The sequence below is a fragment of the Mya arenaria genome, chromosome 6 (assembly GCF_026914265.1).
Source record: "Mya arenaria isolate MELC-2E11 chromosome 6, ASM2691426v1".
Taxonomy (NCBI): Eukaryota; Metazoa; Mollusca; class Bivalvia; order Myida; family Myidae; genus Mya; species Mya arenaria.
The window spans coordinates 16,749,642-16,773,064 of record NC_069127.1 but is presented as its reverse complement, the minus strand read 5'-3'; the positions used below and the strand labels follow the sequence as shown (position 1 = coordinate 16,773,064).

At 36.9% G+C, this 23,423-nt stretch overlaps 1 protein-coding gene across 1 annotated transcript; it reads right to left on the bottom strand.

The window, feature by feature from the left end:
- Positions 1 to 2,407: 2,407 nt before the first annotated feature.
- On the bottom strand, positions 2,408 to 23,036 carry LOC128237589 (protocadherin Fat 3-like). The gene is made up of 23 exons (XM_052953179.1): positions 22,886 to 23,036; positions 20,663 to 20,746; positions 20,345 to 20,512; positions 19,830 to 19,893; positions 19,383 to 19,555; positions 18,210 to 18,301; positions 16,767 to 16,857; positions 16,114 to 16,235; positions 14,955 to 15,135; positions 14,586 to 14,722; positions 13,432 to 13,600; positions 13,158 to 13,316; positions 12,828 to 12,977; positions 12,227 to 12,349; positions 11,665 to 11,850; positions 11,316 to 11,396; positions 9,803 to 9,909; positions 9,422 to 9,512; positions 8,613 to 8,768; positions 8,146 to 8,299; positions 7,044 to 7,253; positions 6,296 to 6,445; positions 2,408 to 2,411 (listed from the first exon to the last, which is right to left on the bottom strand). Exons 1-23 carry the CDS (start codon positions 23,034 to 23,036, stop codon positions 2,408 to 2,410), a joined length of 3,003 nt encoding a protein of 1,000 aa, XP_052809139.1.
- Positions 23,037 to 23,423: the final 387 nt, after the last annotated feature.

The window sequence follows — 23,423 nt, the reverse complement described above, 5'->3', positions numbered from 1 at the left end:
GACAGATGGACGAAGTATTATTTATAGGGCACCCGCAATTTTTTCGAGGCCCTATTGACGTTCTGCGCAAATAGATCATGCGCATAATAATTTAGTATATTTTATTAAAATATCAATACCTTATACTGATTGTTGACATAACGATAGGTTTGTTGCTCTTGATCCCTGTCTTTGTCGTGTTTCAAAGTGTCAATCATTAAACTATTTCGTTCTTGGAAAAATGTAAAATAAACATACTTGTAACAATTGAAAGTCATCATTGATAATGTACATTAAACTTCCACATCCACAGATCACTAAACTAAACTATGTATCTGTGATTGGTTTGCCATAGGGACTCTTTGAAAGTCATAGTGTTGAAAAAATTGAAAAGAGTCTTCTCTATTCTTGAATATTTAGACGCCAGTCTTGTCTAATTGAATTATGATTTCGTAATAAGTCATAGTGTTGAATTTTTCAACGTCGTTCTTGTTCAGTTGAGCTAGGGACTCGTTACAAGTCCTAGTGTTGAACATTTAGACGGCGTTTGAGTTCACTCCTGATATTCAACGGCAGCTTTTTCACTGCTTATTGTTTTTGTAATACTATGTTATGTTTCATTTTTTGACAACACCCAAAGGCACACTTGGCTGTATTGACAAGCAAAGTTCTGAATAAGGTGAAAACATTGGTGCTAGTCGAAGGTACATGTTTTATCATCAGATAGTCCCACTGGATGAAAATAACCTGCTGCCTCTGTTTGACATCATGGTTGAAAAAACAAATGCATTTTACTAGGTGCCATCATTTAATAGCATAACAGATCTTGTATATAAAGAGGAGTTCAACATATAATAATATTATAATCAGGTGACACAGCAAGTCAAATTGTTTAACCACTTGTTTATTTCATTTCCATTCGATTTAGTTCATTCAAGGTAACAAAGGCCACCGGCCCCAAACTACACACAATCTACCAAAAAAATATAGCATTGTAGTTGCAACATTTACATATTCATCAGGTTTAACAGTTGTTATACATAGATTGTTAACTTTTATATTGTATTGTCATTTAGTAGCGTTTAAAGAGAAGAAGTAATTTAAATTATTACCACATGAATACCAACAAAAAGATAGTGTCTACGAATAATAAAAAATTTAGGACATTGAAAGAATGTATGATATTCACAATCAATAACTGTCATTTTTTATTGAGACAAAATATACATCTTGTCAAGAGTTTACATACCTACTAAGTTCTATGTTTAGTTTATGGTTTGAACAGCGAAATCCCCCCAAAAAACAAGCTTTTAAAAGGGATATCCAGATATAGGTACCTTTCTGTATTTAATAATGTTTATAGTGGTGACGCCTAAAAGAATTACTAACATCGCTTTGCCAGTTTTGGGCGAAACAGCCAAGTAATCGTTATTGGAAGATAAATAAATAGGTCTACATTTCCTAACATTTTTGGCAATCCGTATGTGAATAACAAAGATTATATGCACTGCTTGAACCTAATATACACGTGTAAATGGAAGAGTTGAAAGGCTGTAGGCGCGACAACCGTGATTTTACTCTCTTGTTTAATTCTGTTCACTGACAATAAAAGTCCTACAGCCTAAAAAAATACTTGAGATTAAAACTGGAAAAAATAAAACACCAGTCCGAGGCGAAGAAGAAGAGGTGTTAGTCCTTGTTTCTGAAATGAAAACGAAAAAACGTTGGTCAAATTAATTATTTTGTCACAGAACTTTTTCAAATCTATCTTTTTCAATATAACAACAATAACAAAAACAACCACCACCACAAACAACAAAAAACAGCAGCACCAACAACGACAACTAATTCGTTTACTAGCTCTATTTTATTTATATAATAAATGAAAATATAATGTTCTCACATGCATGCCAGAATTCGAAACCCCTCCGCGGCTCTGAAAAGTAATAATGCATAAATATATAAAAACATAATTCTGACAGAAAATGCAATCTTATTAAAATCATATTTACATGGGCGCTGCTTCCTTTCGTCGTATTTCTTGAATGAGATTGAGAAGGGCACTCGTAAAGTGGGTCTGCATATGTTTGAAGGAACTCGACACCAGATGGTCCAAAAATCGACAAATACAGTATTTCTTTAAAGCAAGCCTAGAATTGTCAATGCGAGCTAGTTGGAGGCCGATAATACATCATTTTACATTAGATTTCTTACATATGATTTACATAGTTTATCAAATGCCATAACGTCTTATAACCAACGTTTATAACGATATTATGCTGCAACTTTCCAGGAAATAAAGAAGTCTATGTGTCTTTTCGAAACAATTACATTTTCATACTGTCGAAAAACACCTACATCTCCGTATATTTTTTTATTCCAAAAACAAATTAAAATAATGTGTTTAATGTCGATACCCATCAAAGTATCAGCTGAAATAGGGTTGAGAATGCTTTTAATTACATGTTAGCTCTTCAGTTTGATAGCACGCGAGCTTGATACCAAATAGCCAAACATAAAATCAAAATTATTAAATGAGGCATTAACTTAGTAGTTCAAACATTTTACTTTATCCGGCAACTTAAATCGAGAACCATGCATGGTTGTGTATAGAAAATTATTTTGAATATTTTGGCAGCCTAAACCCTTTCATACAAGAATCCGATTGACGGATTGAAAAAATGTTAAAAACAACCGGCAAAATATCACAAAATTTACTTTCAAATAGGTGTGTTTTCTAAGATAAGAACTAATTTTAGACTCCTGTTTGATAGGTTGGAAGCATTTAGTAATTTCAAAAATATAAATATTATTTAAATAACAGAATTTGCGAAATAGAACCCTAATTAAGTCGTCATTTCCGTTTGTTTTGGGCGCCATGGTGGCTGAAATATTATTTGCATTTTATTAAAAGTTCATTGGAATGTATTGGTTTATCTTTAGAAATCATAGATGTATAGTTTTATACATGAATGAACGTTTCTACACACAATTCAAAGTAATTTTTCGGTTCGGTAAAGTTTGGAAAATATCTTGGACGCCATCTTGAATATAAAATTAATTACCAAAGATGGCGCGGAGCCATCAATGAGATGTTTGTATGAAAGGGTCTAGGCCACCTAAGCATATTCACAGCCATGCAAGGTTAAACTAAAAGATTTCTTTTATCTGACGGACAAACATTCCAGAATGAATATTTTTGAGCGTGTGTTCGTTTGATTTGGATAGAAAAACGGGTCAAAATGTTGAAACAGTAAATGAAATAAAAATGATACTTGTTTTAAACCAGTGATATTTTAGTATAAATGCAGAATATTCAATTTATCAATGCTCAAGGGTCATCTTTGACTTATATCATCGTGTTTAATGTGTGAACTGACTCATACGAAATAAACTTTTTTTCTGTTCTATTGTAATATTTTCTAGCTTATTTGGATCTACAAACCACCAAGGAGCTGATGTATATAACATGTGATCTTACTCTCCTGTGGAAGCCTCCATTGTCTTCGTTCCGGTTCAACTCGTTCAACTCGTTCGATCCTTTTCTGTGCGACTCGTTCGATCTTACAGCTGTTGTACGAAGAAGAAGATAAAACATATATTGAAAATAAAACATATATTGAAATATTTAGAACGGACATTTCACGGTGCATATGAATAGCAAATAAAATATAATAATATCAATAGATTTAAAAACAATAAAACTAAAAATAAAGTAACATTAAATGAAATCGTTCTACATTAATACGTGTTGATCGTGCCACAAGGGTAATAAGTGAGTATATCATAATAATTGTACAAAGGTGAATGCCTGTTGTATGATTATAGGTACATAACATGCCACTATTAAAATTAGTGCACGTGTATATGCTGGTATGATGTATGTGTACCCATACTACATGCCGCTATGGTTATAAGTATCTTGTATCACATATGAGGGAAGTATGGTAATGTTTATGATGGTGTTATGACATTTGTCGGCTTGAATAGTAGACGCCACTCGAATATGTGCACAGGATGTACATGATGGCACGATGGTGTACGTCCCTTTGTGTAGTACATGCCACTGTGCGAAAAGGAGCACAGTATGTTTATGATGGTACGATGGTGTACGTCCCTTTGTGTAGTACATGCCACTGTGCGAAAAGGAGCACAGTATGTTTATGATGGTACGATGGTGTACGTCCCTTTGTGTAGTACATGCCACTGTGCGAAAAGGAGCACAGTATGTTTATGATGGTACAATTGTTTATGCCACCTTGTGTCAAACATGTTACAATGATTAAAGTAACACAGCATGTTTTTATTGTACCATGGTTTATGCTCGCTGTGATACAACATGATGTAATGGTACTATGGACACAGCATGGTATATGTCCCTTGTGTAGTGGTACTATGGACACAACATGGTATATGTCCCTTGTGTTGTGGTACTATGGACACAACATGGTATATGTCCCTTGTGTAGTGGTACTATGGACACAACATGGTATAATTATGTCCCTTGTGTAGTGGTACTATGGACACAACATGGTATATGTCCCTTGTGTAGTGGTACTATGGACACAACATGGTATAATTATGTCCCTTGTGTAGTGGTACTATGGACACAACATGGTATATGTCCCTTGTGTAGTGGTACTATGGACACAACATGGTATAATTATGTCCCTTGTGTAGTGGTACTATGGACACAACATGGTATATGTCCCTTGTGAAGTGGTACTATGGACACAACATGGTATAATTATGTCCCTTGTGTAGTGGTACTATGGACACAACATGGTATATGTCCCTTGTGTAGTGGTACTATGGACACAACATGGTATAATTATGTCCCTTGTGTAGTGGTACTATGGACACAACATGGTATATGTCCCTTGTGTAGTGGTACTATGGACACAACATGGTATAATTATATCCCTTGTGTAGTGGTACTATGGACACAACATGGTATATGTCCCTTGTGTAGTGGTACTATGGACACAACATGGTATAATTATGTCCCTTGTGTAGTGGTACTATGGACACAACATGGTATATGTCCCTTGTGTAGTGGTACTATGGACACAACATAGCATATGTCCCTTGTGTAGTGGTACTATGGACACAACATGGTATAATTATGTCCCTTGTGTAGTGGTACTATGGACACAACATGGTATATGTCCTTGTGTAGTGGTACTATGGACACAACATGGTATAATTATGTCCCTTGTGTAGTGGTACTATGGACACAACATGGTATATGTCCCTTGTGTAGTGGTAATATGGACACAACATGGTATAATTATGTCCCTTGTGTAGTGGTACTATGGACACAACATGGTATATGTCCCTTGTGTAGTGGTACTATGGACACAACATGGTATATGTCCCTTGTGTAGTGGTACTATGGACACAACATGGTATATGTCCCTTGTGTAGTGGTACTATGGACACAACATAGCATATGTCCCTTGTGTAATGGTACTATGGACACAACATGGTATATGTCCCTTGTGTAGTGGTACTATGGACACAACATGGTATATGTCCCTTGTGTAGTGGTTCTATGGATACAACATGGTATATGTCCCTTGTGTAATGGTACTATGGACACAACATGGTATATGTCCCTTGTGTAATGATACTATGGACACAACATGGTATATGTCCCTTGTGTAGTGGTACTATGGACACAACATGGTATATGTCCCTTGTGTAGTGATACTATGGACACAACATGGTATATGTCCCTTGTGTAGTGGTACTATGGACACAACATGGTATATGTCCCTTGTGTAATGATACTATGGACACAACATGGTATATGTCCCTTGTGTAGTGGTACTATGGACACAACATGGTATATGTCCCTTGTGTAGTGCATGTGCACATTTAGATATAATAATAGGAACAAACCGATGTATTCAATTTTATGTTGATACATGTATATGCCCCATTGTGTTGAACATGCCACTTTGATGATAAGATGTCGTTATGAGTATGATGTTCTATGGTATATGCCACGTTGTATAGTAGATGGCTCTATAGTATGTGCACAGCATGCATATGATCGTACAAAGGTGTTCGTCCCCGTGTGTAGTACTATACGAAAAGACTGTATATGCTTATACGATTATAATAATTTGTATTTCTTCTTGTGTAGTACATGCCACTATGAGAATGGTGATGGTTTCATAGTTGTAAATGCGTTTGATATTATTTGACTATGTGCTGTGATGGTATACGTCTAATAAAATTATGTTCTGTTCTGTTCTGTTCTGGTTTGATTGTATTTGTCACATGGTGTAGTAAAAAAACCTGTACTAACCATCTGCAGGCGAGCTTGGTGAGCGATGGCGGGGAACGAAGGCAATACGTGCATATCATGTATGTGATGGCCACAGCGACGCATATGACCAGTATAATGGCCACAACAAACCAGACCAGATTCCGGCTGTCCTCGAAAAACGTCCGGTACCTGGCAAAATTGTTAAAGTTAAAGTTTAAGATAATTGTGCATTTAATGTTTTTTCTTGTAATTTGATTTGAATTAGGTGTCAGATGTCCGTTATAAGACGCATTTAAGAATTGTCGTACTGTTGTTTTCTATATAAACACGTTTAAGAGTGTTGACGTTTAACTATATATTATATACTATTTGAAACGCTATTTGTTATTCAAATTCCATAAGTGAATCCTACGGGATTGAACAAACCCTCACGTTTAAGGGACAAGTTTTTTCAGGCTCAGATATGTGTGTGTGTGTTATCTGATCAAACTTCTTGTTACCATGGTAAGTCGTTATAAGTTATAACGCGTTCAATCATTAATGCATGTGTTAATATTAAATATAAAAATGAAATGTCCAGGAAATGCTTAATTTTGCTCTAATTTGACATGATATAATGCTTTCGTTTACTTTTGTGTTTCCAATGACCATCTTTCAGTTGCTGTTTGTTCAATTGTTGAACAGAGCTTTAAAAAATGTCGCTAACATGAAACATGCGAAAGAGTCACAAAAATATCTACTTTTATCAAATCATATGAATCTTATGGAATCAATGATCGCATCTTACCTGTCTGTTGTTGTTGTCGTTGCCTGGGTGGTGCTTGTCATGATGACAACGCTCACAGGTGCGCGTCTCTCTGTGCCTCCGCCATCTGTAGCAATGATCTCGAAATCCACTGTGGCGCCGTAACCAAGGGGTTGAAGGGAGCTGATCACGTACAGACTTCCGGTCTGGGAGATACCGAAATACTCACCGCCAAGCGCCGCCTGATCCAATCTTCAGATATATGGTCATGATTAGAATAACATAGCGCAATACATTTGTGTATACAATTAACGAAATCTGGATAGACAGCATAAAAAACGTCATCAATGAGATTTGTATTAAATATGTGGTTGCTTTTTTACCGACGATGGCTGGACTTATTTCCTTGGTATTAGTGTTACATTGATTGATATATGTTTTCAAGACTTAAAGAAAACTTTGGCCACTTTCCGGAGCATGCTGGAATGATGAATAGTTTCTTTCTCACCGATTATATGGCTTTTTAGCTTCTCTTCGGTAGTATCACCTACCGGAAACACGTCCCTCTCTGAAGGCTTTATCTGGGACTTATCTAAGCTATATGTAGAAGACCGAACTGTAACAAATGTCAATCGTACCTGTACTTGACATTTCCGCAAACCATTTTCCGGGACTTTACGGAAGAAAACAAACACAATCGGTTAAGACAGTTGTTCATATCGGTCGACGTCGGCTCTCAATCGGAGCATCTCGGCCATTTCCCATCGATAACAACCTTGTGTTTGCCAGTGCACTAACTATTGTACCTCGTAAAATTAATGGTAATACTATTGTGTGGTGTTTTAACGAGTATTTTTCATTACTAAGTTCAAATTTGTTCCCAATGAAGTGCATTATTGCATTAATTAGTCAGATTCTTAAGAGTACAGTCCTTAAGCTTAACTGAAAGTACTTAACTGAAATTACTACTCCATCTATCTGCAGCATAGTTATATGTAAAAACATCTGACTCAAACCGTCGATGTACATCCAAGGTTGTTTTTGATAGAAATGACCGAAGTGTTCCGATTACGTCGGCTATATAATCAACCATATTTCCAGGGCTTAACGGAAAAGACCGAACTGCAACGAATGCTGTTCTTACCTGTACGTGACCTTTCCGTAATCACCGAGGTCGCCGTCGGTTGCAGACACTGCTTCGTTGGGCGTGAGAAACTGGGTTGATGCTGGTGAATTCCAGTCGGCAAAGTATGTGTAGGAGGCAGGTTGAAAAACAGGAGCATTGTCGTTGATATTTTCTATAAAAATATATACGTAAAACCGAGTTATAAACTTAATCATTAAAAATTGACAAACTGAGTCCTAATCAAAATGCCCAACGAAAACGTCTGGTATGTGTACAAAGTGACCAAGGCACGCGTGTCTGCATTGATGCCCTATTCAGATTTAAAACAAATAGGGAAATACTGCTTTTTCTGAATCCTAGTATTTATTTAAATGCGGTATATTACGACGTTGTTGACGGCAATGCACCAAGCCTCATTTTTGATAAGCCATTTACTTACGATTATTATACATCTTAAGAATGAACCTGAATGTTTCACTGCTTACTTATTGTGATATCAATGGTGGCGGTGTCCGTCAGCCCGCCCTTGTCTGTGACCTTGAGTTCACACATCACATTTTGCGGACGGCCACCTGCCGGGTCTACGTCGTAGTCGGAGGCGTAGCTTAGTGCACCCGTGTTACCGTCGATAGAAAAATAGCCTTAAAAATGTACATACGTTACTTATTATAATTTGACTGCAATCACAAGAAAGACAAGAATGAATTTGGATAAATTTGCGCAACATGACAAACTGTCTTCCATACATTAAGAATTTCACCTTGAAAGAAAATTCACGCCTCCATTAAAGTTTACTAAAATCAAAGCACTATAAGTGTCGTGATATCGAAATCCTTTCTACTGATCAAAGTTTAAATCTCATACAAACAAAAACATACAAAACACGGAACATACATATAAACAAAACAAAAATGAAATGGCAGAAATACAAATAATTGTAAAATCAAAGCGCTGAAGCGCTTAAGGTCTCGCATTTTTTATTTATTAATTTATTTATTTATTTATTTTTTATTATTATTTTTTTTTGGGGGGGGGGGGTGGAGGGGCGTGGGGTGCAAACTCAATGCGCTTAAGGGCTGTCGAATAATGCGAATTTCTTTTTATAGAGGGGTAATCTCCTTTATATGGAGGGGGCGTGGGGTGTGGGGAAAACTCAAAGTGCTTTCAGCTTTGCGACCGCTGGACTTATGATACGCCTAGATTGGTTCGTTTCTTTACTCCCGAGTCCTATCTTACATGCCGGGCACAGGCAGGATGATTACCCGTTCCCATTATGTAACTAACTACTAAGTACCGGTGTGTGCTCCGCAGTCCAATGTGAAGGTCAATGACTCTACTGTATCAGGGTCATTAACATTTGGGGCACTCAACAGCGGTGTGTCTTTCTAAAACAAGATAAACATGTAATTAATTGATGAAACCAAATGCTCTAGATACTTGAATATTTAGAGACATCTGTTTTAAATTTAAATGATTGATTAACTTATCTTTACTCGAAAGTGTTTTAACACGTTTAAAAATGTATATGGCAATTGCAAAAATTGTCCCTCAAAGGAACATTGTTTAGATTGTATACGTATAAACTTTTTTCTGACATTGCTTTGTTTCAATGAGGTTCTCTTTAAGATCACTTGAGATAACATATCGCAATCAAATCGTATCGTAAATTGTGTACCGGACCCTCGTCCTTTGTTACGCTGTATGCGTATTGGGAAAATTTCGGCTGCTCGTTTATGTCAGTAACCACGAGATCCAGCGAAGCCGTGTCCATAGCCTGACCATCTGAAGGTTAAAGCACACCAATATTTTACATGTCTTGTTTAGCTTACTCCAGTCGCTCGTCAAGTCCGTAACCACGAGTTCCAATGGCGACGTGGCAATAGCTAGATTAATAAGATTAAATTTAAATACACCATTTTATAACTAGTCTTGTTTTTTCGAGACACTAGTTATCAGTCTGACTCCAACAGCTCTTTCTGTCTGCGAGCACTGCGTTCCTGGAGCACTGTGTCTATAGCCTGACCATTTGAGTTAACACGTTTCGTCTAGAAAATTCCGAAATCGAATTTCGCCCTTTCTATAGCCTAGTTTCGTAAAGGTTAAAATACACCATTACTTCATTCTTTACTGATTAAAACATGCATGGTGTGGTGTTTTAAAATCACTGATGAACGAAGATGCCTCATATCTGTTTATTACAAGATTCTAAGAAAGTTTGGTAAACTTATTTTGTCAGTATTTTTATCATTATCTTTATGTTTTCAATTGACTATTAGTAATTGATAAAACAAATGGGTAATTGTTAACGGAATGCATACAGAAAATGTATTTTTTTCCAATATCTCAAATGCAGGGAAACAGAAATGTGCTACCTGAACATGTCACAGAACAAGAGAACACACAAAGAAACAGAAATGTGCTACCTGAACATGTCACAGAACAAGAGAACACACAGAGAAACAGAAATGTGCTACCTGAACATGTCACAGAACAAGAGAATACACAGAGAAACAGAAATGTGCTACCTGATGATATCACAGAACAAGAGAATACACAGAGAAACAGAAATGTGCTACCTGAACATGTCACAGAACAAGAGAATACACAGAGAAACAGAAATGTGCTACCTGAACATGTCACAGAACAAGAGAATACACAGAGAAACAGAAATGTGCTACCTGAACATGTCACAGAACAAGAGAATACACAGAGAAACAGAAATGTGCTACCTGAACATGTCACAGAACAAGAGAATACACAGGGAAACAGAAATGTGCTACCTGAACATGTCACAGAACAAGAGAATACACAGGGAAACAGAAATGTGCTACCTGAACATGTCACAGAACAAGAGAATACACAGGGAAACAGAAATGTGCTACCTGAACATGTCACAGAACAAGAGAATACTCAGAGAAACAGAAATGTGCTACCTGAACATGTCACAGAACAAGAGAATACACAGGGAAACAGAAATGTGTTACCTGAACATGTCACAGAACAAGAGAATACACAGGGAAACAGAAATGTGCTACCTGAACATGTCACAGAACAAGAGAATACACAGAGAAACAGAAATGTGCTACCTGAACATGTCACAGAACAAGAGAATACACAGAGAAACAGAAATGTGCTACCTGAACATGTCACAGAACAAGAGAATACACAGAGAAACAGAAATGTGTTACCTGAACATGTCACAGAACAAGAGAACGTTGGTATTCCCAGAGCCTCGTGGCTGATTTCAGAATTCACAAAGATTACACCACCTGAAAAGACAACAAGTATACTAGCAAGTATAACAATGTGGTTTAGACTACACGTCTGTTTTATTCCGTCGTCTTTATAAACTATTCATGTTGAATTGCGGGACGTCTTAGCTCTCAAACATTTATATGATTTGTTTTTACAATTAATAATTACTATACAGAAAACTGTCTCTCCTTTTCGGCAATATAAATTATATGTATATTTAAGACTGAATACATATGATAATTATGTATTATATAATAAGTAAACTAGAAGAAGTGTACATACTTGCAACGTTTATACTGAATAGAGAGGTACCACCGGCTGGAGAGCACGTCATACTGAACGTTATCGTATCGTCTGGAACGTCAAAGTCGGTACACGCTGCGGTCACCACCGTCGTTCCGACGTTAGAGTTTTCCGGCACGTTAAACGCTTGATTTAGATTTGTGATCATCGGAATGTCGTTGATATCTGCAAGAATGAAAGAATCGGTAACAAGCTCTCAACTCATGATTTACGACTGATTTTAATAATCAAATCGTCTCAGTTACTTACAAGAATGCATGCTTTAAAAAATTGGTATGTAGACTTTAAAAGAGAACACCACATGTATCTGGATGACGTAATGCAGAAACAGTAGAGCATACCTACATGTATCTGGATGACGTAATGCAGAAACAGTAGAGCATACCTACATGTATCTGGATGACGTAATGCACAAACAGTAGATCATACCCTCATGTATCTGGATGACATAGTGACACGTACATGTACGTGAATGCTACACAAACAAGGCCATACACGCAAGACGTGTTTCGCAGCCCCTCTGATGGGTGTTTGCACATACCGACAATGGTGACCGTGAGTATCCGGGACAGTCCACAGTTTCTGTGGTCACATACGGTGATGTTGACGTCATAACCGACCAGACTCAGCTCCTCAATCCCAGCGTTTAGCTCCAGGTGACCCGCTGTGACAAGCAAGCCATATTTTGATTAAACGAGTTATCTAAGTCTGCATCCAAAGATGGCGGTAAAAATGGCATTTTTGTGTATATATTTTAGCATGGTGAATGGTCTTAAATCAATATTTCGCTCACATTATTATACGTGTCTAGTACACTAGTGTGTCAGTAGTACTTCTCCCGGTTTTATTTGAATATCGTTTGTATTGCAGCAAAGAAAAAAATAAAAGAAACCCTTCCTGTGTTTTACAATTGTTGGAAGGAAGAATTTAGGAAAATAAATGCATGTAACCAATTCCTTTAATATGCTGTTGAATTTTGAGAACGCTACGGCTGTCGAGCCGGGACCTCTTTGCTGGAGCGGGGATAGGAGAAGGAATGGTTGAATCTTTCCCGTTTTATCTATTTATAATTTCAGATTTCACCCGGATGAAATTACAAAGGATTGTCTTAAAATGAATTGCATCACACAAGTATTACTTACAAGCGAGAATTGTGAACGGACAGGTTGACGGGCTACAGCTGATATAGTACCAGACCTGGTCCTGAACACCTCCGGGGCCCGGGGGGTCGTATGACGTGACAGTGTACACGTTGTAGCCAATCGGCGCTGACGTCGACAGTGAAATGTTTGCTGCAAAATGAAGCATAAAGAGGGGCTAGACTTTGTCCATGTCCCTGGTGAACCGTATCACCATTCTAGTGTACGAAATATACAAAAGTTCCATCATGTTACTTATCTGATATCATATTGCTTTTAAAAAAAGTAATTTGTTCATTTAAGATGTTGATTTGGAAATTGGGCTTGACGTACCCGGCACGTTTGTGAGCTGCGGCGGATCGTTACGTATCAGATACACGGTGTAACGTCCCGTATCCGTGTCGCGTTCGTCCGTACAGGTAACGTCGAGAGGGTACGCGTTCTGGGCGTTGTAGTCAAAACTTGTGCCGGCGATGGTATATATTCCCCAGGCTGCAAGGGAATAGTTTGTTTTTATTCTGTTTGCTTCGCCTTATCTAAGATTATTCGCCGTTAATATTTCCTTAAAAACGTTACATAATTCGAAAACGTTAGTATTCATTATCACCTGTGCCTCCGGTCACTTGACGTAAACGGAACTTTGACGACGGGTTCGTGAAGTAGCAATCAATGGAAGGACTGTCACCGTCAGTGACGTTTAACTGATATAGGAACGTCTCGACGTCAACGTCTTCGTGGAGATCCGTGGAGTTGTTTAGATTATGTATTTCTGGAGGCTGCAGTGTAAATAAGGTTTGCCATTTACGGTATACTGTTAATTAACTGTTACTGACTAATTTCACATTTATTTTTCTGTAGCTCAAAACATAGATAAAAATCTAAAGCCATCCATTTCATTTGACCTTAAGCAATAGCAGATCCATGCATTTTTCAACTTGCATCCCTTTTCACAATTAGACATTTGACTGTAAATATCCCCTCGCCTTTTCTTTTTCCTATATATTCTATAGTCAACTGACCAATTATCACGCGGAATAACACTGATTTTTAGTGCTTGACGACCCTTAACAACATATATAGGGAGACAGTTCCACTTGTGTACTAAATATCAATCAACGTGAGAAAAAAGTTTTTCTGAAAAAAAAAAGATCCACTGTGTATTCGATAAAGAGACCACAAACGGTGTAGCAGTAGATACAAGGTTGTAAAATTATAAACAGAGTAGATCAAGTAGATCCAGCATGCTTAGCCTGTTTTTTGAAATCACAAACTATTCAGACTCAAAACCTAGACCAAGATGAAAGTAGCAAAGGTCTGAGATATGCTCATGCTCTGATTCACTGCCATGGTTTCATTAAAATAAAAAGGGCATGAAACACTGATAAGTCAATTCAAAACTGGTGTAATTTTCCCTAAATCCATCCCATCGTGCGATTACCCCTCTTAACGTGTTTAGCGTATCGTCAGCAAATGAAATGTAACCCTGGTTAAAGCTATCCTGGTTCTTTAAAGGGCACCAGTGAATAGCGGCACTGTCACACGGGACCCGCATTTAACGTCCCATCCGTCTTTTAAGACGAAAAGTATTATTTTTGGTGCGGCGGGGAATCGAAACTGCGATATATATATATACACATATCCAATCGTGCTTATACCCGTCTTCACGGGAACACCGTAAGATTATAACTTATAATCTTACGGTGTCATTAAAGTAAAGTCATTAGCTTATAATTTATAAGCTAATGAGATGGTGCCACTTACTTGGTTTGGAGTCAGACTGACGGTAAATGTTTCATCGTCCTTATCCCCGTCCGTATCCGTACACCGTATCGTCAGCTGATGGTTTGTCGACGACTTGTAGTCGAAATAGCAGTTAGCAGTTGTTGCCAGGTCCCAATCTAAAACGTACAAGGAAATGGCACTTTTTAAAACATGTTGCTTTAAATTAGTTAAAACTGTTTCACCTTTACTTTAATGATTAAGAAATGACCGAATAATCGAATATCTTTTATTCTCAGTTATTTCAAGTTGAACAGTGACGTCCGGCAATACTTTTTAGAGATCGAACATAATCCCTCTTGTCACACAACGCATGTGGTTCTTTTCTTGGAAAATGCTAACAAAAATTACATTGTGAGCTTCCGCCTGACTGGGATAAGCTGAATGCAGTTGCTGTAGTTGGAGGGTTAACGCTCTGTATGACACACGTGACCACGTCAGTATCGATGACGTCAACAGTGTATAAATACGTGACGTCATTTGTGTTCTCGTGAATTGTTGTTGCGTTGGGCAAGTTTTGAATAACGGGAGGCTGGTAAAAAATAAAATTTTAACATCATTAAGAATATTGCTCTTTTTCACGAAGGAAAGAGTAAATAATTAATGGGGTTTTTTTTAATATTAGACCGGTTGTTTAAATCCTAAATTGAAAAGTCGTGTTTTATGGTCCGTATTGACGGGATATTATTATATGTTCTAAAGGACTTTGATGAATTTATTGAATTGTCATCTCCTTTTTAAATTGCTAGGACTGAACAGAATTATTTACAAATTGCTAAAAGAGGTGTTACTTCATTTGACATGAAACAAACGTGTTTTACAGATGAAAAGAGGCTAAGAAACTGCAATGATGAAATAACAAATGTATAACAATGTTCATATTTAACCATTTTTGTTAAGATATGACACTTTTTCGGTGCTTTCAATTAGAATAAGCAATAAAACACACAGTCGTTGTATTTTACTTCTTTTGTGTAACAACATGTTTCAATTTATTATTTATTACTGAATATTTTTTTGTAAAAGGCATCATTGTTCATTTTATTTGATTTAGCGAAAGAGGCCAAACTTCAAACGCCCACTTACAAGACTAACAGGCATATCTAATTGTGTTTACGTTCTTACTATTTACGAACAAAATAGATAAAGCGGCTATGAGGCACTTGTTAATAGCTTCATTGTTTCCATTATCTGTTTTCCTTTTTAAATCTGTGACATTGCAAGTTTCGTAATTCACGTGCATAAATACGTTAACCTTGGTCTACAAAAATAAACGGCTTTACGTTTAAAAGCCAAATTTTCAGATCGTGTGAGCTTATGTAAATAACACTTATAAAATCTAAAGTGTATCAAGCATACCGATTTCTTTTCTCTGGTTACTTTCTCACATTATCGTATTTTACCTTATAATATTGTTGACTTTCAGTTCACTCGCTTATATTTCATCACATTTATTTTCCGTATTTCCTTATTAAACTTATCTTTCCTTTTTTATCTTTTCTTATCTTACAATGTTCAGTATGTTGACTGTCAGCCTGCGAGTTTCCTCGTTACCACACTGGTCCGTCACCGTAAAGAACAACGTCTGTGGCGAGGGGATGTTAACCAACGAAGCTGCGACGTTTACATTGTCTGTAAAAAAGACAAACAAAATGGAACGTGAAATTAATTATATTTTAATGGGCCATCTGTTTCCAGCAAAAGATCAGTGATAGCAGCATATGTGATTCTTCATGTACCGACGTCAAGATGACGTGACTAGAAACGAATTTTGATTAGATATGCAACAAAACGTTAAAAGGGAAAATCCCCCGAGCGACAAACAGACTGACAGATCAGTCGACCGACATGCCGACCGGCGTATCGACCTGTGAGCCTCGTCTTCTTTTAATTTTATTTTTTTGTTCACTTAACTTAATGATTCCAAAAGTACATCGACCGTTCAATGTTTACTTAACATATTTTACAATGTTAAATATTTTAATGGGCAGCTGCTAGAATGACGTCATTGTACAGACGTTCTGTGCAAATAAGTTAACGGATAGTCGCTTGAAAAAAGCTCATTTACCTGTCGAGCATGACGTCATATGTTCTCAACAAATACAATGAATAAAAACATTTGAAGTGTCCGTATGTTTTTTATTATTATGGCTTTGAACTTACTTGTTGTGGGGTCGTAGGTAAAATACGTGTTTGCTGCCATGACAACGGTGAGAAAGGGAGGATCACTGACATCATTGTCATCTGGCTCCACCTGACATCATAAAATTAATAACTATGGTCAACTCAAGATAACGCACACTTACAGTAATGCCATACACAATATATGCTATATGTATGTTGCAACTTCAAAACATTCATGCTAGGCAGGAAAAAACGCCAAGAATAAAACCAAGCCTATTAGCTTGATCAGCTAAATATATACAATCTAGGAGTTATAAAACTGCATTTGCACTAGCGGATCCTGGGGGCACCCCTAAAATAGTCCAAGTTTACCTTATAAGAGAAAAAATAATAAATACGCCCAAAATGGACCATTTCAGATACGAAATTGTTAATATTTCCTTGGGGGAATATCCCCAAACCCTCTGCTAACACTTTAAACCAAACTAATTACGCCCCCTCTAACGTCGAATCCTGGATCCGCCCCTGAGTTGTATACGCTAACACAACAAAAGCTCGGACAGGCAATCAGACAATGTAAAACAAAGCTATATATTGGCAGGGTTCACGGTTTTATTAGTCTATGGTAAACTTGTGTCATGGTTATATAAGGGCATGGTCAGTGTTATTATGTTTAATTTTTCTTTGCTAATTTCATTTTATTTCTAAATTCGGCCATATTGTAGGTCTCACAAAGAATACGAGGATAATTGTTGATTGCAGTGTAAGATCGTATTTTATTTCACGAATGTCTTGGAAAATTATGTTTCACGAGTGGCGAAGCCACGCATGAAAATATTGTTTTTTCTTCGATTATTGCCCCTCGCTCTAACTTCTATTTTTCACAGGCAATATTTTCGTGCACATTTTTATTTACAGTACCGAAATAACAATGAGAAATTTGTTTCTTAAGTTTAGGATCTTACACTAGTTGTCATTTAATATAGTAATATAAGAAACGAAGGGAATGTTTTTTTTCATTTTCATCAAATTACACATTAAACACATTAAACATTACAAATTACACCTTACACATGACGCAGTTAAGATTTCATTAGTGTAACATAAATTTGTATTCATTTTAGGTATAATGTTAAATTATGTAGTTTATTACACTAGTGAAATAACAAAAAACATGTATTGACGAGTACATGAATGTAAATTTGAATTTAAGGGAAAATATCAATATTGTAGAAGTTTCAAGTAAACTTCTGGAATAAGTATTTTAGTTTCCGTTTCGATGATACCAATTACTGTGTTCGCTGTGTTATAGCAGGGGTCTGGTTGACGGAAACAGCGGGAATCAGCTCCAGCGAAGAGAACGTAGACTTATGGGTGGAATTTTTTTTATTTCCACTGAAATTGGAATTCTCTGATCGTTTATATTGAACAAGCGAAGTAACGTAGTGAACACCAGTGCCTTCAGTGCCTTGATTTACTCACCCTCCATATAGAGGTGCTCACGGCAACAGTCTCTATAATGGTGGTCTGTGTGCTTTCATCGTTGTTAAGATCGTTAAAAAATGGCTTATTATCTGCAAAAGAATGGTATTTAATTATGTTCGGTAGTTTACTGAAAAATAGCGATAGTGTCACGTAACGCCAACGCTCACTTAACTTTCGTGATAGTTCGTTCAGTAACCAACCAACAACTGTTCAAGTGTTCTAAGTCTTTATTGTTCACCGTTCTTTCTAAGTATAATAATCAGTATATAATAAAGTATCATACGGGCCATATGTCTAGTCCACGCCCAAAATCTAATCTAACTAACATGAGTAACATGCGTTCATATATACTGCTGATCTCGTCCAGTTTGTGACAGGTATGCATATCTAATATCTTATTATAGACGAAGGGATGTATTCTATAGTCATGAACTGTCACGCTAATTGGTCTAATAGCCAGCGGCTATCACGAACTGTCAGCATCTAAGTGTATCTACATTTGATCATCATGATGAAGTATTTACTTTTTGATACAAATAAACTTTGAATTCTATTATTGATTTTGTTTTTTACTTTAAAGTGTTTCATACGTAACTTTTATGTTACGTAACACTTTAAAGTTGATACGTAACGACGGTTACGTGACAATAGATTATATCATGATAAATTTACTGTTTGTTAAAAATTGAACGCCAAATCTACATAGACTCTTATATTTTAAGAGCTCCGCAAATATTTAAGGAGCTCTTGAAATAATAAGAGAACTCTTCTTATAATAATAGAACTCTTCAAATGGTTTGAATAGCTTTCTATAACAGTTGAAGACCTCTAATTGATTGAAGATATAATAATGTTAGCAACGATTAAGTTTGTGCTCTCATTTGTTGTATTAGAGAGATCTTTTAATCAATTAAAGCTCTGATAGAATCAGAGAGGGCAACAGATTATTATTAGATCCAATCTTAACAAATCCGTACGTATCTTCACTTGATTTAAAGATAGCTCTTATTTCACTAATAAGCTCTTTAATTCAGCTAAATTTGAAAAATTCTTCAAACAAATTGTAGAGCTCTCCAAATGATCTCTTGTTCAATTGATGCTTTCATTAATTCGATTGGAGTTCTCTTTAATTGATTTGAAGAGGTCCATATAATTTTGTATAAAGCATACTTCTGTCGAGGCGGACGCCAAAAGGGTATTCCCGGGAGTTAAGAAGGGTCCCTGAGTTTGACCAATTAACTGCAGTTCCGTTAGTGAGAGACGGTATGGAGAGTACTATATAATTTTCGCCAGCTCCTCCGCCACGCGTATCATACTTCATTGTATCTGCACCAGGAGTGTACCTAAGCGGGAAAACGTGTACTAATGCACTAATAATTTCGATATAGTATTTTTTGTGAGTCAAAATATTACAATTGTTACCCGGCCTTATAAAATCTTATTAGAAACTTAGCTAAAGCCGTATATTAACTGCATTTGTCATAATTGAAGATGACATAATTGTAAAAATGATATCAAGAGATTAAAGTTACAGTGTGATAAAACATTTAATTAAGACATCAAATACATTGGTAGCGGCGACGAACAACTATTTTGTTTCTATTGGTTTATACTCACCATCCGAACAAATCGCCTGGGTGAACGGTAATTTCGGCGCTATTTGGGAGATTGTAGTCGCATTCTGCAATAGCGAACATGTATTACTGCATTAAGTTGCTAATGTCTGCGAGTTGCTTCCCCGCTTGCACTGCGATGAAACATGGATTTAAAACAAAACAGTTTGCTTACGTGTGCGACTGTTAGCCTTGGTGTTAGGATACTTTACGACAATGGCCTGACTCCACAAAACAACAACACTAACCATTCACCGCAATCAAAATAACAGGCTCAGCAGCTACCTGATATAATTTTTGGCGGGAAAATATTTTCTCGTCTTAAAAGCTTTAATGTGTCGTCTGCAATCTAACCAAGTGTAATTCAATTGCTTCATTGAAATGATTCCCACCCCCCCCCCCCCCCCATTATCTACTCATTTAAAACTACTGTACGTATGCTTGAGGCATCTTACTTTTATTGTGGATTTTACAAGCAAAAAAAAAAAAGGCCAATATTTCATTTAAAATGTCTTGTACCTCCGTTATTGCAGGTTTGCGACCAGTCGCCAATGAGAGTGTAACCACTGCCCGATGGCCGCCATATTTGGTAGTGGAACTCCGCAGTATTAAATTCCACATATGCTTCAAACTCGTCCAGCAATCCACAACAAGTAATTTCATCGCTTATTACCACAAACGCAGCATCTGTGCGAAATAAAACATAACAATTCAGTACATGGCAGGATTGAATTTACTTGTCTCAGCGATATTACTTTAAAGTAAGATTAACTTCGAGGAAATGGGAGTTTATTTCATAGCATTTTGGAGTATTAACGATTAACAATACAATCTTACCGGTCATTCCTTCCGGTCCACCATCATCGAAGTTCTCCATTCTGCCAACGTTTCCTACATCTGTATTGTCCGAGCATAATTGACCTGCAAAGAATCATTGGCATTAAGTAATTAACATTAATGGGTAAAATTACCGTTGTGAAAACATACGCATTACCAAAAATCATCTACCCATTTACTGTTCTCGCTTATCCAAGCAAGTATATTATTGAAAACATTAAACAATCTATCTTCAAATTCATTTGGGACAAAAAGCCAGACAAAATAAAAAGAGATATTATGTACCAAAACTACGAAAACGGTGGACTAAAACACACAAATGTCGAACTCATTCTTTACTTCATTAAAGCTGTCTGGGTAAAAAGATATTTAGACGACAAAAGTCAATGGAAAATATTTTTTTTATTTCTTAAACCAGAAGCTTATTTACTATGGAAATGAATTGGGTTTTGAATGTGAATTAAACAATGTCCTAATAAACAAACTTTCAGAAGAAGGTTCATTCATTAATGATGTCATCAAAGCCTGGAGTAAAATTAAACAAATTTACGACTCAGACTCAATGAAAACAGCTAAAACAGTGATATGGAATAACCAAACAATTTGCAGTATAGGAAACACTATGTTTTTTAAACAATGTTATGAAAAAGGTATTAAGTATCTTGAACATATTTTTGACTATAGAACAAACAATTTTTATGAATTTAATCAAATAGAATACCTATACAACATAAGGAACACAGATTTTATAAAGTAACAAACACTTGTTCAATCAATTCCAATACATATTAAGACTCAGCTGACTACAGATGGGAACATTCAAACAAATATTCAACAATTTAAAGAAAAAGTTGAAACATCAAAACAAACAAATAAACTTATATATTCACTGTTGTTGCAAAATAGTCTTCAACCGACTTCTGAAACAAAATGGAAAGAAACTCTGGATACAAGTGAAAATCTGGAATGGAAAACCACATATGGTAACTTTTACAAATCAACGATAGATACAACATTGCGTAGCTTCAACTACAAATTCCTTATGAGAATATTGCGGACGAACCAATTTCTATTTAAACGCAAATAAGTCGACTATAGTCTATGTACATTTTGCAATTCAAATGTAGAATCAATTGAACATTTGTATTGGGAGTGTCAAAATCACAACAATTATGGAATAACAACTTTATCCATTGACGTCAATGAATATAACAATTTACAAACAGGAAGCCCTATAAGGCATTGTCGAGAAAAGCAAGTACAGTAATACATGTAACTTTCTAATTATATTAATGAAATTTTATATCAAGTTTCACAAAATGTAATGACAGACAATTGTCTTTCGATGCATTTTTGCATTATCTGAAATTAAGAATCAAAATAGAAGCGCAAATAGCATTTAACAATGATAAGTATGAAACCCACAGAAACAAATAGGAAGTATTCAATATTCTAAACAACTAATTTACATAGGAAGACACATCTAGTCTAAACAACACATCATGGTTTTTATTCCTGAAATAAATAAAGTAATATTTTTGAACACAAAAAAGCACATCACGTTGTGTGTGTGTGTGTGTGTGTGTGTGTGCGTGTGCGTGTGCGTGTGTGTGTGTGCGAGCATGCGTGTGTGTAGGCGAGCATGCGTGCGTGCCTGCGGCTGTGAGTGCGTGTGTGTGGGTGTGCGTGCGTGCGTGTGTGTGTGAAAATTTCCTATCCAACATAGTAATGTTTAAGTATATGTATATTCTTAATATATTAGGTAAATATGATATATGTTGAAAATAATTGAGAAAAAAGCATCATCGGCATGTTTTAAGAATGTTTAACGCTTTTGATCCCACCGCTTACCCCGTCCTTTCGTAAAACTTAAGGGGGATGTATCCTTACCAGTGAGTGGGGTATGAAGCCGAAACCCAAAGGTGGGCTGGTTGTGTAACAATAACGACCGACATAGACCACACGTGATTATTATGAACGGTAGTACAGCCATTTTTTTTCTCGAGCAGATGAAATCCTTTTAAATGACTGACTGTACATAGCATTCCGAGGGGTGAAAGCGAAAAGGTTATATCTTCTTCATTTATTTAATGTCACTTATAACCTTTTTTTTGAGGTGCTAAAGCATTTAAATCGTTAATGAATGCACATTAGTTGTGGGCCAGTTTGACAAATTTGTGGAAGAAGTAGTAGTAGTAGTAGTAGTTGTAATAGTATTCCGACGCTCTATTGCCTCGGCAATGTTGCCATACGATCGCAAGTCCGGCGCTCTTTCGCCTCGATCATGTTGCCATACGATCGCAAGTCCGGCGCTCTTTCGCCTCGACCATGTTGCCTTACGATCGCACGTCCGGCGCTCTTTCGCCTCGGCCATGTTGCCTTACGATCGCAAGTCCGGCGCTCTTTCGCCTCGGCCATGTTGCCTTACGATCGCAAGTCCGGCGCTCTTTCGCCTCGGCCATGCTGCCTTACGATAGCATGTCCGGCGCTCTTTCGCCTCGGTCATGCTGCCTTACGATTACAAGTCCGGCGCTCTTTCGCCTCGGCCATGTTGCCTTACGATCGCAAGTCCGGCGCTCTTTCGCCTCGGCCATGTTGCCTTACGATCACAAGTCCGGCGCTCTTTCGCCTCGGCCATGCTGCCTCACGATCACAAGTCCGGCGCTCTTTCGCCTCGGCCATGTTGCCTCACGATCACAACTCCGGCGCTCTTTCGCCTCGGCCATGCTGCCTCACGATCACAAGTCCGGCGCTCTTTCGC

What these genes read in the sequence shown, in the direction of transcription:
- LOC128237589 (XM_052953179.1), bottom strand. Translation starts at nt 23,036, where the DNA reads ATGGCCGAGGCGAAAGAGCGCCGGACGTGCGATCGTAAGGCAACATGG. An exon ending in TGGCGTCCGCCTCGACAGAA is followed by an intron (nt 18,302 to 19,382) that starts GTATGCTTTATA and finishes ATTCTTTTGCAG; the next exon opens with ATAATAAGCCATTTTTTAAC. An exon ending in GGACTGCGGAGCACACACCG is followed by an intron (nt 8,769 to 9,421) that starts GTACTTAGTAGT and finishes TACATTTTTAAG; the next exon opens with GCTATTTTTCTATCGACGGT.